Source organism: Ailuropoda melanoleuca, chromosome 9, assembly GCF_002007445.2.
Source record: "Ailuropoda melanoleuca isolate Jingjing chromosome 9, ASM200744v2, whole genome shotgun sequence".
In the NCBI taxonomy this organism is placed as follows: domain Eukaryota; kingdom Metazoa; phylum Chordata; class Mammalia; order Carnivora; family Ursidae; genus Ailuropoda; species Ailuropoda melanoleuca.
In genome coordinates, this window is record NC_048226.1 from 52,620,361 (window position 1) to 52,636,848 (window position 16,488).

General features: G+C 39.2%; 1 protein-coding gene and 1 long non-coding RNA gene across 5 annotated transcripts in view; one reads left to right on the forward strand and one right to left on the reverse strand.

The window, feature by feature from the left end:
• The window catches only part of SNX16 (sorting nexin 16), a 46,323-nt gene extending 43,509 nt beyond the window's left edge, over positions 1-2,814 (reverse strand). For 2 of the 4 annotated variants that reach the window (XM_011221675.3, XM_034668248.1), the window contains exons 1-3: positions 2,622-2,814; positions 2,188-2,255; positions 427-897 (exon numbers count right to left, since the gene is read on the reverse strand). In XM_011221675.3, the coding sequence (XP_011219977.1) occupies positions 427-801 (375 nt within the window). In that variant the 5' untranslated portion in view covers positions 802-897; positions 2,188-2,255; positions 2,622-2,814. The remainder of the gene's footprint in view (positions 1-426; positions 898-2,187; positions 2,256-2,621) is intronic. The other 2 variants (XM_034668247.1, XM_019796945.2) reach the window with 2 other exon arrangements.
• An 82-nt stretch (positions 2,815-2,896) lies between these two features.
• LOC117803843 overlaps positions 2,897-16,488 on the forward strand; it is a 167,055-nt gene continuing 153,463 nt past the window's right edge. The window contains exon 1 of the long non-coding RNA XR_004627977.1: positions 2,897-2,954. This is a non-coding gene — a long non-coding RNA (uncharacterized LOC117803843). The remainder of the gene's footprint in view (positions 2,955-16,488) is intronic.

The window sequence follows — 16,488 nt, forward strand, 5'->3', positions numbered from 1 at the left end:
CTACCTACAATTACATGCAAGATTAAGGATGGATCTTACAAACACAGTGCTGAAGAGACCACACCCAAAAGAGTACATATTCTGTAATTCCATTTGCATAAAGTAGAAAAACAGACAAAATTAATGTGGGCTATCAGGAGAGTGGGTATTGACTGAGAGAGAGCATGGTGGGGATGTTGCTTTTTGGATGCTGGTAATGTTCTGTTTCTTGATCCGTGTGCTAGTTTCACAGATGTGTCTGGTTTGTGAAAATTCATTCAAGTAAAATGAAGTTTACTACAGCATGACAGAATTTAGAGGTATAAAAACCACTTGAATTTTATGTTCAAGAAATCATAAGTACAGGTAACAATTTAACCCAGGTATAGAACACAGGTTAGTCAATTTTTCACTTTCTACTGATGTACAGTAGAAGTCTATACTCACGGTAAATTTAGCTCTTTCTTCCATCACTTCATAACCCAGTATAGTAGGTGTAGAAGGTCTATCTTCCAAATATACTGTTTCAGGATTTTGTTCTTCACTTTCTCTTGGTCTAGCAGAATACTCAATGGAAGAATCTGCACCTGTAAATTTAGTCCTAATGAGGGGACTGCTACAGACAGATGAAGTACTATCCATTTGATCGGGTACACTTGTCTGTTTAAAATTACCCATATTTGAGTCCTCTAACTGGCCTTTGGAAGAGTTTGAGCTTGTTGAGATACTCCCAAAAGAAGAACTTCTTTGGTTTCTGTTGGTTGTAAAACTGGAAGAAGAGTTCCCTATGGGCATAGGAACTGGGACATAAGGAGTTGCCATCTTCTTTTAGCCCTTGCAGCAAACCTGCACAATGCTGAGTCCAAACACTTAGGGTACAACTAATATGAAATCCATTATTTTCTTCTTAGGAATTCACTAAAAACGAGAAGAACATATTGAAAGGTTAGTCTTTAATTGTGGAACACTATCTAAAAAAAAAACTCAGAACGTTCATATCAATTTCTTTTGATTTTGTGACACTCCATTACTTCATTTGGAATGAAAACGCACCTCAAACCTCTTCATTTAATCCCAAGGTATTATCTCTACGGATTCCCATGTGCAAGGTAAAGAGCGCAGAATTACTCCACACACTTTTTTCTTGACCTTTATATTACATGTCATCCTTTTTAATCGCCACTTTTCTTGTGATAGATTTCTGTAATGTTCACTCTAAACTGATTTCACCCATACAGATGAGTTGGGAACAGGAAGAGTGGTAAAGACCTCTCTGAAGCTTTATTGTCTACTTATGGTCCTGACAGTTCCACATACAGTACAAGGAGGAAGGAGGGAAGAAAAGAAAGGGAGAATTACTCACATTTCCTTTTGATTTAATTAGCGAAACTCTAAAGAATTACCCAGAGTAATAACAGTGAACCACAAGCTTAGATGCTACAAGGTAAATATCAACTGCTCTTAAGGTAACAGTTTATTAAACCCAGGATCAAATGTATTAAAAAAAAAAAGTGGTCAAATTAAATTAATCAAATAACACCCAAACTTACATCCAACAAGATGAAATGATTAAAAGTTACAATGTTCTTCATAGTTCCCAGATCAGTAATCTTGCTATGCCAGAAACTGAGGAAACTTAACAAATCCTTATAACTCATACCCAGTAATGTATGTTGTCTAAAGGATTGGTTTATCTTGTCTGAGAATCTCATAGTTATACAGTGAAGAAAAGGTTTGCCACTAAGTTGATAAATAATACACTAAGAAATTGTAATAAATACAGACCTGTGATATGACACATAACAAGGGGTCTGCCTATCTTAACTACATCTAGGCAACTCTGCTGGTTAGAAAGGTAGGAAGAGAGCCGCCCAGACTTGGAAAGATGCTGAAGTAAGATTTTTAATCCAGCACGTGGCTTTGGGCAACCTTCCTCATCATCAAAGATTCAAGAAACTTGAACTGCTGATTCACTGCTCCTCGGTTCTGCTTGATGGCCTTCTCCAAAAAGAAGTAAATAAAAGTCTGAAATCTTATCCTTTTCAAGGCCTGTTGGGATAGCCCCGCCCCTTGCCACCCAACTACCTGAGGCCCCAGGGCTGGGGAGAGAGGACGCATATCAATACAATCCCTGACTTGCAAAGAAATGAGCGCTACCCAAACTTTAAGAAAAGGTACTGGGATCACTAATAGCGTCTTCACTTTTACCTTAGCATGGAGATGTTCCAAGGACTAACATCTTAGGGGAAACCTCGGTCAGGTGAGGTGGCCCGAGCCTGAGCAACACAGTAGGAGAGACAAGTGGGTGGCGAGAGAAAAGTGGAGAAACCCAGGTGCAGCTCGACCCTACGAGTGCCTGGTCGGTGTCAGAGCAGGCCACGGGTCTTCGGCTCAGTGGATGGGGAGACCCACTGCTCCCGGGGCTCCCAGGGGCCCCAAGACCGTGCCACCTCTGCCGCCCGGTGCGAGGCCAGCGCCTCCCACACGCACGGCTGAGCCTGCAAAGGCGTGAGGATAGCCCGGAGGCTCCCGTGGGGCCCCCCTCCACCCTCCGGTGGAGTCCGCCCGCCGCCCGCCAGCCACCAGGGCGCAGGTGTCATTCGCGTGGGCGCCCAGGACAGCGCCCGCTGCGTTGTCCCTACCTCAGCCCACTCCGCGATTCCGTTTGAGCGCACTTCCCTGTGACGGTTAAATCCGACCCTCCTTAACCGCAGCTTTTCGTCTCCACCCACAGGACCAAGAAGTCTCACGTGACTTTCCGCCCCCGAAGCAGCTGCTCCAAACCTCAGCCGGTCTCTACCCTGGCCTCCCAGCCCAGAATCCTGGCGAGGTGGAGGGTGGGGCCAAGTTGGGGCCGCCTCTCCCGGAAGTGACGTCACGCAAGGGCACTTTTCCCTCCCCCTCCATAACTCACACCCCCACCCCCGCAGGCTCGGACTGGGCTCTTTGGCAGCTAGGTTTGACCTAGTTTTGTGGTAAGAATTCCACCTTCTCTGCCCTAGCTTTATTTTTATAAACTAACTTTGAGTAATGGAGGTTAAGACGCCCAGTTTGTCGCACAGGTGATCAGAATATTACAGTTCCGAGGAGGAACTATATCCCGCATTGGTCCGGCTTTTGCTTTGCATCATGGGACTTGTAGTCATCACTAGCTAGGGCTCGTTCTAATAGATTATATAGATTGTTTTCTAGAATTAGTAGCGCTTTAAAGAATGACAATCGATTCTAAGAATGGGAAGATAGAACACTGCACTTAAGCTTATTCGCCCTATCATTGGCAGATAATTGAAATTGTTGAGTGGTTTTGTTTATTTTTTTACAGTCCAGGGAGCAGTTTTATCTCAAATGATACAATATTAGGCTTGTTAGACTTGCACTTTTGAAGACCAATAAAGTTATCGGGAAGGCTGTTTTTGGTAGTCGAATACCAAAATTTAGAACAGTTTACAGGGTTGTGTATCATTAGATGAGGTAGTTTTCAGTTCAGAGTTGGCAGTCTTGGCCCTGAAGTGGCAGTTATAGCCCTGAGTTCTTTAAGTGAATAAGTGTATAGAGAGAAAAGAAAGGAAAAAATGAGCCTTTGAGTATATCCTTCACTCGTGGACAGGGCTGCAGGTGGTAGCAAAAGATACTAATAATGAGAAAAACACGATAGTCCAATATCGAGGCCAAGGCAATTTAAACTTTCAAGAGGCAAAAGTGTTTAATACCACAGTTAGGAGGAGGAAGGATCTAGAACAGTTGAAATTGTCCAAGAAGAACTTCCTTCACAAATTATTGAAAGCATACAGGGTAAAGATACTATATGTATTCTTTATCTTGCAGCCTATTTGGTATTGATAAATGTCCAGATTTTACTTACAGAAAATGAACTGAACATCTTTTTTTTTTAAATAAAAGAATTTTTGAAGTTGAGGTATCATTTACATATTACATTTTATTAAATTTAAGTGTGCAACATAATTATTTGACATTTGTATATATTGAGAAAGCGATCACCACTATAAATCTAGTTAACATCTGTTGCCATACATAGTTCCAGAAGTTTTTTTGTGTGATGAGGACTTTAAGATTTACTTTCTTAGCAATTTTCAGTTATTCAATCAATACAGTATTATTAACTATAGTTGCCATGCTGTGCATTATATCCTCATGACTTACTTATTTTATAACTAGAAGTTTGTGCCTTTTGACCCCTTTACTCATTTTGCTCACCTCCACCTCTGGCAACCACCAATCTGTTCTCTGTATCTATGAGCTGCTTGTTTTGATTCCGTATATAAGTGAAATCATATGATATTTGTCTTTCTCTGACTTATTTCACTTAGCATAATGCTTTCTGGGTACATCCATGTTGTCACAAATGACAGGATTTCATTCTCTCTTTATGGCTGTGTAGTATTCTGTTGTGTGACGTCACACACATATTCTTTATCCATTCATCTATTGATAGACGTTTAGGTTGTTTCCATATCTTGGCTATTGTAAATAATGGTGCAGCGAATGTGGGAGTTCATATATCTTTTTGAATTAGTGTTTTTGTTTTCTTTGAATAAATACCCAGAAGTGGAATTTTTGGACTATATGGTAATTCTATTTTTAATTTTCTTAGGAACCTATATACTGTTTTCCACAGTGGCTGCACAAATTTACATTACCACCAGCAGTGCACGCAAGTTCCCTTTTCTCCACATCCTCACCAACACTTATTTCTTATCTTTTTTTTTTAATGATGCATGAGTATAGTTTAATTTAATTTAATTTTTTAAAGTAATCTCTAAACCCATTGTGAGGCTCGAACTCAGAAGCCCAAGATCAAGAGTTGCACGCTGTATTGACTGAGCCAGCCAGGTGCCCCTATTTCTTGTCTTTTTGATAATAGCCATTCTGACAAGTGAGAGTTGTTATCGCATTGTGGTTTTTTAAAAATTTTTTTAAAAAAAAAATTAACTTTTTATTTGAATTCCAGTTAGTTAACATGTAGTGTAATATTAGCTTCAGTTATACAGTGATTCAACACCTTCCATGTAACACATGTCTTTTTGATAATAGCCATTCTGACAAGTGAGAGGTGTTATCGCATTGTGGTTTTTTAAAAATTTTTTAAAAAAAAATTTAACTTTTTATTTGAATTTCAGTTAGTTAACATGTAGTGTAATATTAGTTTCAGTTATACAGTGATTCAACACTTCCACGTAACACCTTCAGTGCTCATCGTAAGTGTACTCCTTAATCCCTATCACTTATTTAAGCCATCCCCACCCCCCTGCACTCATTGTGGTTTTGATTTGCATTTCTCTGAAGATAAGTGACAGTTGAGTATTTTTGCATATGCCTGTTGTCCATCCATATGTCGTCTTTGGAAAAATGTCTATTTAGATCCTGCCCAATTTTTAATTTGATTTTTTGTTGTTATTGAATTTTATGAGTTCTTTATATATTTTGGGTATTAACACCTTATCAGATCCCACATGATTTGCAAATATTTTCTCCCATTCAGTAGATTGCCTTTTCATTTTACTGATAATTTCCTTTGCTCTGCAGAAGGTTTTTAGTTTGATAAGTCCCACTCATTTATTCTTGCTCTTGTTGCCTTTGCTTTTGAGGCTGGATCCAAAAAAATCATTGCCAAGACCCATGTCAGGGAGCTTACCACCTGTTTTCTTTGAGGAGTTTTGTGGTTTCAGGTTTTACATTCAAGCCTCTAATCCATTTTGAGTTAATTTTCGTGTATGGTGTAAAGATAGTAGTCTAGTTGTATTCTTGTATGTGTGGCTGTCCAGTTTTTCCAACACCATTTATTGCAGATACTGTCCTTTCCCCATCTTATATTCTTGGTTTCTTTGTCATAAATTAATTGACCGTGTATGTATGGGTTTATTTTTGGGCTCTTGAACGTCTTTAATAATCAAGAAAGAATGTCCTGTGGTTGTCAGAGTGAAAGTTCCATTTTGACAGAGCATATGTAATGGCTAGTCTTTATGGAATATTTTAGTTGATTTTGGATGACTCTATATAGTGCACACAATCAAATGGAATTGCATACATTTTAATTTGTAGAATAACAGACCATTTTTCTGTCCCTTCTTTAGTTTTATATTAAATATGTACATCCAGCAGGATATTTTGAGCCCACTCTAGCAACAATTTTATACAATGATATATAGATATTGGTAATGGTGGGGAGAAGGGTTTAGGGAGAGAGGGAAGAATGGTAAAAAAACAAAAAAACCCAGCAGAAAAAAGTATGTGCAATAGGCAGACATCTCTTGAAGTAGCTTCCTAGAGTCCCACATTTGCCCCTTTTCTGGAACTGGTCTGCTTTCTATAAGGCTGGGCCCCTAGTAGCCATGTTTGTAATATGTTAGTCTTGTAACAAATGTTTTTTGTCATGGTTAATTGTGCTCGAGTAGGACATTTGACCTAAATTGTGTCCAAAGGATGCTTTTTCCTAGGAATTAAAAGAGGTGGGAGGAAGATACAGACTGGAAGTCACAGGAGGTGAAGTCAGAGAAAGGAAATTCTGTGGTAAGAGGGTAAATAAAGTCGCACTGCTGAGGTCACTGGAGTTGATCTGGTCCTTCCTTCTTCTTGACTTTCACTTGGAATTCATGAGGTACCCTAGTTTACTTTCACTAGATTTGCTTTTTGCTTAAACCTAGCCAGGTTGGTTCTTCTTGTAACCAAAAGTACAACTACTACAGCAAGTTGGAAAGAGGCAAAATGAATATGAATTTTAAAAATGGATAAAATGTGGGGTGCCTGGGTAGCGCAGTCATTAAGCATCTGCCTTCAGCTCAGGGTGTGATTCCGGAGTTCTGGGATCGACTCCCACTTCGGGCTCCTCTGCTGGGAGCCTGCTTCTTCCTCTCCCACTCCCCTGTTGTGTTTCCTCTCTTGCTGGCTGTCTCTCTGTCAAAATAAATAAATAAAATCTTTAAAAAAAAAAGTGGATAAAATGCAAACAATTCCTTCTCAGTGATTTATAATAACTAAAATAATATAAAAAGCAATTCCTTTTCAGTTATTTTTTTGGTATACTCTCATGACTTCCCCAATTCGTACATGTCGTTTTCCACAGGTGGTGTTTCTGTGATTTAATGTTCAGGATCTATAATCTACCTGCCTTCTATTTTCTCGCTGCCATGAAATTGTAAGGGTGCAGAGAAAGAACCACAGGTGACCTATTCTTAAAGTAACAGGTGGTGACCAAAGTAGTAACGGGGGAACACTGACAGCCAATTTTATTGTAATTAACCTGTGACCTTTGCAATTTCCTAAATCCATGGTAGGAATTATATGGCATTTATAATGGTACAGAGAAGACACTGTTCAGTACTGCTACCAATGATTCGTTCATGAGTTCCACTCATCAAATTACATAAGGAAAATTTTGAAAGCATATGTGGAAATCCTATGGGAAATATAATAAAGAGATCAAATTCCTTCATGAAATCACAGTTACAATTTTAGAACTGAAAGAGACCAAAAAGATCCTGGGGATAAGCCTCTGTTTTAGAGCTAAGACTACTGAGGAAACAGAGACTAAAAGATCTGCCTATAAGCACAAAGCCAGTGAATCCTTGAGTCCCAAACTAGTAAGCCTCTCACCACACATAATAAGACACCCCTTCCTGAGCACTTCTACACTCTTATGTCCTAATGTCTTTCAGCCTCTCAGTAGTGTCTTGCCTCTGGTACATTCTCAAGTAACATTTGATACCTGGAAGTCTTCTTGGATTTTATGCGTGAGAAGGCCTACATTGGGCGTTTAAGAGTTGGTAGGAATTGGGTAAATAAAGAAGGGATGCAGGGCATACCAGGCAGAGTGAAGGACTTGAGGGAGGACATAATAGTGCAGGGTGTTGTGGATCAGTGAGGAGACCAGCCTGATTGGGTTGAAGGGTGTGTAGCTGGAAGTAGAACAATGAGCTCCTACTCATTCTTCAAATTGTCTCAGATACGATCTCATCAGTAATGTCTATCTAATTGAATTAAATAAAGCCTCTCCTCAATGATCCTATTGTATTTGGTATGCGAATGGAGGCAATCATCACATTATATAGTGAGTACTTATTTATGTGTGCAGCATAATGGCCAGGATCATATTAGACATCTCTGTGCTGACATACCTTATATTGTACCTGAATAAGGCAAGTACTTCATATATAGTCCTCATAATTACTATTTTTTTCCCATACCTGGCCCACTTTACTTATTCACATTTCCTATAAAATCCCTTTAGACATTTGTTTTTTCAATTCCTAGTTTAGAAAATAAAATTGAATTCTTTGAGTCAGCCTGTGAGCCCCTTCATGAACTGACTTTTATCTACTTTTGTAGTCTATTTCCTCCAGTTTAATTAATCAACTAACCAGCTATTTATTGAGTACTTATCACATGCAATGAATCTCACTGTCCAGCCATATCAATTATTTCCCATTTTGAGCTCTTCATTTTCTCTCTTGCTAGCGTTTATTGTTGTTTTTGCCTGGAAATTATCCTACTTCTCTCATCCCGTTTCTGAGTCCCAGCTGTAGGTGACCTCCATTCTTGTGTTAATCCCTCTCAATCATGTCCTCACAGTTCCCCTACAAGCTTCTGCTGTAACCGTTCTCGTAGTGGATGTGGTTGTCCTTGTGTGTCTGCCTTCCTGACTAGAACATATTTTTCTTGAGGCAGAGATCATGTCCTTTTCTTCTTCTTCACTGGTTGTCAGAAACTCTGGCATATGTGGGGTCAAACTGAATGAATAAGTGAATGAAAAGGTGTGAATAAAGTTTTCTTATTGGATCAGCTTGGTGGTTTAATGTAAACAAAGAAACAAACACGTACATATTCTCAGTGGAATTTGGTTTCAATGAAATAACACTTGCTCTCTGAAACAAAATGAATCAGCTCTGGTTAAGAGAAAGGATTCCTTCATTTGTTTAGAGTAATTTGTAAATTGCTGGACTAGATAGATGATTTCTAAGGTCCACTGAAGATCTAATGTCTTAAAATTTATGTGTATCATTTGAAATCTGAAGCAGATAACTGAGTGAATATCACAGCTTGGTGAGCAATGCTAAGATCTATAAAAGGCATTAAGCTGAGCAAAAATAAAATGGAAAAAAAAAGAGAAAGCTAAACTCCTGAAATTAAACAGACCAATGAATCGATTTTATTGTACATTCAAGTCTTTATCTCAATTAAATTTGAGATATGCTCCAACTCTTGGTATAAACATGGGGAAGGAATTTGTTTTCTGAAGTCCTAGTGCCAGGTTTCAACATCTAGTATGTAAGAGGTCTTTCTAAAAAATATTAAAAAGTTTTCAGGGAAAAAGTAAAGCTTTGGAAGAAGTAGCAAGTCTCTAATACATCAGCACCAGGATTCCCACTCATCTTGTAGGTGAACTTCATACCTCTTCACGGAGGGCTTAAATCATCTGGGTTACTGCTGGTCTTTTGTTTGGATTACTTCCAACTTTTTTTCATCTGTAATGTGCAACAATGATAGTTTTTCCTCAGAGGCCTGTGAAAAGTAAAAAAAGTCATCATGCTTCTTAAGTGCTTAGTACGGTGCCTGGCAAAATGAATAATAGCTATTATTATCTCTTGAGTCAACTAGATAGGTTAAAAAGGCAATAATAACATATGTAGATATTTGCTGAATGAATGAATAGCAGTTAACTATGGGTAGAGAACTGCACTACTGATTTTATGTGCATTAATTTATTTAATCCTCACAATAATCCCATGAAACAGGTACTGTGATTATAATTGATACTTTACAGATTGCTTCTCTGAGAGGCTGATTAGCTTGTCCTTTTTATATGGAAAATTATTCTCTGAGAGGTTATCTTGGTTGGCAAGGTTGGGACTCGGGCTCAGTTCTGTCTCCAAAGCTCATGTTCAGATTTCTGCTATACCATACATTCTCTGTCATTGCAGTGGGTAAGCCTTGACCCTCAAAGAACCGTGCTTGGCAAGACATTAGTTGAAAACAAGGTCTTTGGGTTTAGTTTCAGAAACTCCTACTCCTGGGTTCTTCATCCCATTTAACACTATGGTAGCTAGCTTAAATAGTTTCTTTTTTCTTTTTCTTTGTCCATTACCTAGTTCTAATATAATTTATGCATCCTAGGTTCAGCTCCTAAAAAAATTGATCTTGGTAAACTGATGTTCTGTGCCTTTTCAGTCCTCAGCTTCTCTGTTGCCATTCTGATTTGCTCTCTGGTATTGATTCTGGTGTTTCACTCCTTTCATCTTCCTTGTTGAAAGGCTGGGTAAACCAGAGGGATTGGGAAGGAGTTAAGCAGATGAAGTATATGTCTGGGGGTACAGGGGAGGAGGTAGTGAGAAGTGCAGCTTGGAAAAGGAGTGCCGCAGACAGAAAAGGTTTAGAGGATTTTATATAGAGATTGTTTAATAATGAGAGACAAAGTTGTTTGAATTGAAATAAAGATTTATAGACATAAAGTTTTAATTTTTATGTGGTGTCAAATAGCCTCAACTCTGTGAGGAGTCAGATACTCATACTCATTCAGAAAATATTTGTTGAGTGCCTACCATACGTGCCAATTACTGTCCTAAGGCTACAGGAATTTATCTGTAACAATATATGCAAAGCCACTCTCCTGGAGTTCACATTCTGGTGAATGTTTATGTGGGGACAGACAGTAAACAAGAAATAAGAAGAAATAAGTTTGAAGAATTTAGCTAGATTTATATTCTTTGAAGAAAATAAAAGAGAATAATATCAGAGTAGTTGGGCTGGGGGAAGTGCAGCAATTATACATTGAGCCATCAAGTCATACTTCTCTGAGAATGTGTCTTAATTGCTGAGATTTGAATGTCTAGAAGAAAACAACCTTGGCAGAGGATTCCAGGGAACCTGCCTCACGTGTTTAGTAGGAGGAAAAAGGAAACTAGTTAGCAAAAGTGCTCCCTTCTCCTCCTTCTAAGAGCTCCAATTCCAGGAAATAAGATGTCAGATGTTTCTTTAAACACATGTGTGATCCACAGGTCTCTGAGATGTTGGATTTTAACATTAACACCCAAATCTGCTCATTTCAAATTCCCTCTTCATTTTAAGGAATTCTAGTCTCTTGTAAATTTTCCCTTTCCTACGTATCCTTAGAGTCCTCAAGGGGTATCTTCTGTGCTCTGGGGAATCTGTTCTGATTATTGTTCCCTGTCGCCGTGGCTGAATGAGCTGCTGTCACTGCTTTTGCCGCTGGCTGAGTCATGCTTGCCTTGACAGCTCTACACCATCCTTCCCACTAACAGAGATTAATTCACTGTCCCTTGAGTCAAAGCCTTTACACCACGAATGCAAACTGGAGGCCTTCCAGTAATGCTGTCTGCCTCTGCGGGACTGGGGACCCACAGAGCAGCAGTCTGCTGCCACGTGAAATGGGGAGCTTTTCTTTCACTTTTGCTTGAATCCTGAAGTGTTGCAGAATTTGGTGAGCACACCTTTTCAGTTTTGTTCATGAAGTCCCTTTTCTCCAAGGAAAGCCACTGCCTAGGTGGCTGAGTTCGCAGAAGCTCCTGTAATAGCTCTGTCTGCATGCAGTGGACCTTAGTGGTTGCCAACTATATGAATCTCTTTCTGTGTCTAGGGAATTCCTGCTTTATGTATCTAGGTCAGAGTTCAGAGCACACTTCCCACTATAAAATTCCAAATTGCCGGATAATATGCTTTCTTAGCCTCCCTTGCAGCTAAGGTATAGATACATGCTCTAGGCATTACTAATCATATGAGTCCTTTCTGCTGCCTTCCTTGTTGGTGGTTCAGGAATGGGTCTAATGCTCAGTGGTCACAGCTTCCTCATAAGACTAGTTTTATGCTTTGCTCTTAGGCTTTTTTCTTTGCTGCACTGTTCCCAAGCTTCCCAGATGTTCTGTGAGCTGTCAATCTTTTAAAAATTTCTTTATTCTTAAATTGGATGGAGCCACTTCTGACTGCTTGCCACATAGGCAAGTGAAGAGAAGGGCCAAAAGAAGGGCCAAGAAAAAGGAAAGACTTTATTCCTGGGCTTGGGGAGAAATACTCTCTTCTTCTCTTCAATTGGGAATGAACAAGGAAGCACAGAGTCCTGATTGCCATCTGCAATCATCTTGCGACTGCAAGGGAATCGGTTTAGGATGAACCCAATATGAGGATGGCGAGTGAAGAGGGGGAAAGCATCTTGACAATATCCCTGAACCTTTAATCTTACTCTACCTAGAGTCTCTTTTACTTCTGGTCTTGAAATTATCTGAGATAATACATTTCCTTATTGATAAGCAAGCTTAAGATGGAATTCTTAGTTGTTACCTTTACTAACAATAAATACAAATAATAATGCCTAGCCTTTATTGAGAATTTAAAATGTCACAGGCACCTTTCAATTCACTCAGTTAATGTTTCCTGAGCACCTGCATATGTTAAGTCATTTAACTGCTATAACAATCAAAATGTTACGACAGCATAGTATGTGTGCAGGTGGATGTACAGACTTAAACAGAGACATATGCATAGATATAGGTCTGTATATAGGTAAATAGATACAGTCATAAGCATGGGTGTGGTGTAGGGATAGGTATAAGTATAGGTATGGCTGTGGTTATGGCTTTGGGTGTAGATAGATATATACATAGAGATAAAGATATGCAACTGGATGATAAGTGAAATTTATCACCGATGGCAGCTAAATCCCAAAGCTGAGGATGCAAATTGCTAAGTACTCCATGTTCTAAGGGTACCGTGCACAAGTAGTTGGAGCCAACAGTCTTTAAAATTTTCATTGAGGGGTGCCAGTTCAAAGAAGTGGTCCAATCATCAAATTCACCCGAGTGATATTAGAGGAGGCCTAACTAGAGAGGATAGTGTGCCTTTTTGGAGAATGCAGTTTTTGCAAAGAGAGGCTTTTCTTTTCCCATCACAAGAGCTAACAGATTGGCCAACAATTTTTCAGCTTTATTATCAGGATGGCCAGCTGCTCAGCCTGGGATGTGCCCTGCACCATGCTTCTCTTATTCGGCTCATTTCACATTTTAATACCAGGTTCTGAAATAGTATGACTTGGGGGGAGAAATAATAGAAAATATGGCTCACGCTTGCCAAAACATTAATAAGAAAAGGTATTGACACAATTATGAGAAAATCTGGAAGTGGGACAGATTTTAGGTTTGGGTGATCTGATGACTTAATGATTCTGTTTTGTTTTGTGTGGCGTGAGGCTCATTAACCTCATGATGTGGGACGGCTGCCAGTAGTAATCAAGTATATATGTTTCCTTGTTTATTCTTGTGGAAAAAAGAACTTTCATTTGAATATTCTAAGCAAGAGTCCTGAGATTTATCCTCATTGGACTGTTTAAATCACATGATTGGGGCGCCTGGGTGGCAGCGTTGTTAAGCATCTGCCTGCAGCTCAGGGCGTGATCCCAGCATTACGGGATCAAGCCCCACATCAGGCTCCTCCGCTATGAGCCTGCTTCTTCCTTTCCCACTCCCCCTGCTTGTGTTTCCTCTGTCACTGTCTCTATCTCTGTCAAATAAATAAATAAATAAATCTTTAAAATAAATAAATAAATAAATCACATGATCAACAATACACCCGTGAGTATGGCCAGGGGAATAGACCTGTTTGCTAGTTTAAGTCAATCAGGGTGTACCTGAGATAGACCTTGAATCAGCTTTACCCAAAGTACATGGGTTGCATGGGGAATGGGGTATGTATCTGAAAAATCTGGATGTGGTTAGGAAGGGAGAATGAAACAGGGATGCTGAAAAACAGTAATATTTTCTACAAGGAGAGTTAATGACGTAATGAAGGGTGATCAATGATGGGAATATATGCAAATTCTAGATAAGAGAAAGAAGAACTTGGATTGTGTCCCAGTTAATAGGTAAAGATGTATGTAGCTTTTAGAGAGAGGTTGGGAGGTTTTGAAGAATTCTTTATCAATAAAGATCAGCTTATATTTCCATTGGCATTTGTATTCATTTGTGGGAAGTCAGGTTAGGTGGTGCCTGTATAGACTGAGGAAGTGTGTCTCCCTCTCTAGCCATCCAGGGGGAGAGTCGTCAACTTCCTTGTGGCTGCTTAGTTATGACAACAGTCCAGCTGGAGACGTGGGAAAAGTTGACCTCCACCCCAGGTTTTCCCTTCCTTAGGAGTGAAGAAATATCCTCTGGAACAGAAAAAGAAGGAGCACACCACTTAGGTTCTTTTCCAAAGGCTGGTTGAGTAGTTGTACTTGAATGTCCCATCAGCACTTTAGAGCTGTCATTTCTTTAGTGTCCCCCTCCTCTCTACCGTGATGTTTCTTCCCCTCTCTCCTTACCTCTCTGTTCTTACTTACCAGATCAGCCAAAGCAGGAAATTTGAGAATTGTCCCAGGTTTCCACTTTTCCATTCTTTACACCCCATCAGAAGCAGTCATTTGTTTTCTGAATTTACCTTTCAAAACTGCTTTCTCTTCCCTCATCACTACAGATACCTTCCTTCAGGCATGTGCATATATTGCCTTGGACTAATGCAATTAGCCCCAGATTGGTGTCCTTGATACCAGACATTCATTCTCTACTTTTGCTGCTAAAGTAAGCATTCTGTAACACAAATCTATATGCATTATAATTCAGCTGCTCAGAATCCTTTATTATTGTTGAGTCACTTATGAGATAAAATGCAAAACTCTTTAGCCTTGCGGCCAGCACCCGAGAACCTTTATGATCTAGTCCCTGCCTACCACTCTAGCCTTATCATTCCTAATTTCATGTTTCTCTCTCTTTAGTCCACATACTGGATGAATCGCTTGTCATAAGTGGGAAATGCCTCCTTTCCTTGGACCATGCTGTTTCTTCTCTCTCCTTTGAAAGATTTTGTTCATAAAGCTCACATTTTAAATCCTTCATGTATTTTTCATAGCTTTCCCAAGCGAAGTTGGCATTTCTTCTTCTTTGTTGCTATTTGTTCTCTGTATAGATTTTTGCCTTTATCACTGTGTATTGAAATTGTTTCCATATTTGTCTCCCTATATCTTTCATTCAGCCCACTTTTCTTGAGTACCTGGCCGTTTAAAAATAAATAAATAAATAAATAAATAAATAAATAAAAATAAATACTTTATACTTACTAAATTCAGTCAGCAGTTTAGTGGAGTAAGCATTTAAATCAATAAATATTAACATGTTGTTGATGCTAGGATGGATTTCTCAACAGGGTACCTGATCAGCATAAAGAAGAGAGAAACAATTTTCATTGGAATTGGGGATCAAGGGTCAGGTTCTGTGCTAGCTACTTTATATGGGTCATTTCAGGTATTTATTGAGCACTTATAGTTGCCATCCTCTGAACCAAGAGATACAGTGGTCTAATCAAAACAGAATTGTTATTGGGGTGCCTGAGTGGCTTGGTCCATTGAGTGTCTGACTCTTGGTTTTGTCTCAGGTCAGGATTTCAGGGTTGTGAAATTGAGCCCTGAGTCAGGCTCCCCCCCATAAAAAAAAATCTTAAAAAAATGTACCAAAACAGAATTCTTATTGCCCCCCTGGTGTTTATAGTATAGTTGGGAGGAGACGGACCAAACAGGCAATTACAGTACAGTGCAGTAAGCACCATAATTGAGTAGACTGGAGGGTGTTCACAAAAGGAGGCCTGCTGAATTCACATAAAGGAGGTGTGCCAACCTAGGCTGTGGGGTGGGCAGTCAGTGATGAGTTCTTGGAGGAAGTAACTTCTAAGTTCAGAACTGAAGGATGATTAAAAGTTAGGCAGGTGAAGGGAATGGGATAAGAAGTTGGGGGGGGGGGTACGGGGATAGTGTTCCAAGCAGGACAGTATTTCCTAAGGTCTGAAGGTGAAAAACAGAGTGATAGAGTCAAGTGTATTAGGGGCAAAATATTAAGAATATATGAATATGTACAGTTTCTCATACACCCTTGACTTTAAGGTAGAGGGCGTCAATCTTGCTTATTAGGGTTTTTGCATAATCTAGTAATGTGATGATTTTAAAAATTCAAGTATAATTAACATACATTGTTATATTTGTTTCAGGTGTACAGTATAATGATTCAGCCATTCTGTATTTACTCAGTGCTCATCAAGATACTTGTATTCTTAATTCCCTTTATTTTACTTCTCCTTCCCTTACCTGCCCTCTGGCAGCCACTAGTTTGTTCTCTCTATTTAAGAGTCTGGAGTTTTTGTTTGTTTGTTTGTTTGTTTGTTTGTTTCTTTTTGTCTTTGTTCCTTTGTTTCTTAAATTCCACATGTGAGTGAAGTCATATGGTATTTGTCTTTGTCTGTCTTGACTTATTTTACTTGGCATTATACCCTGTAGGTCCATTCATGTTGTTTCAAATTGCAAGATCTCATTCTTTTTAATGGCTGAGTAATATTCTATTGTATATATACCGCATCTTCTTTTATCCATTCATCTATGGATGGACGCTTGGGTTGTTTCCATATCTTGGCTATTGTAAATAATGCTGCCGTGAACACAGGCGTACATATATCTTTTAGAACTAGTGT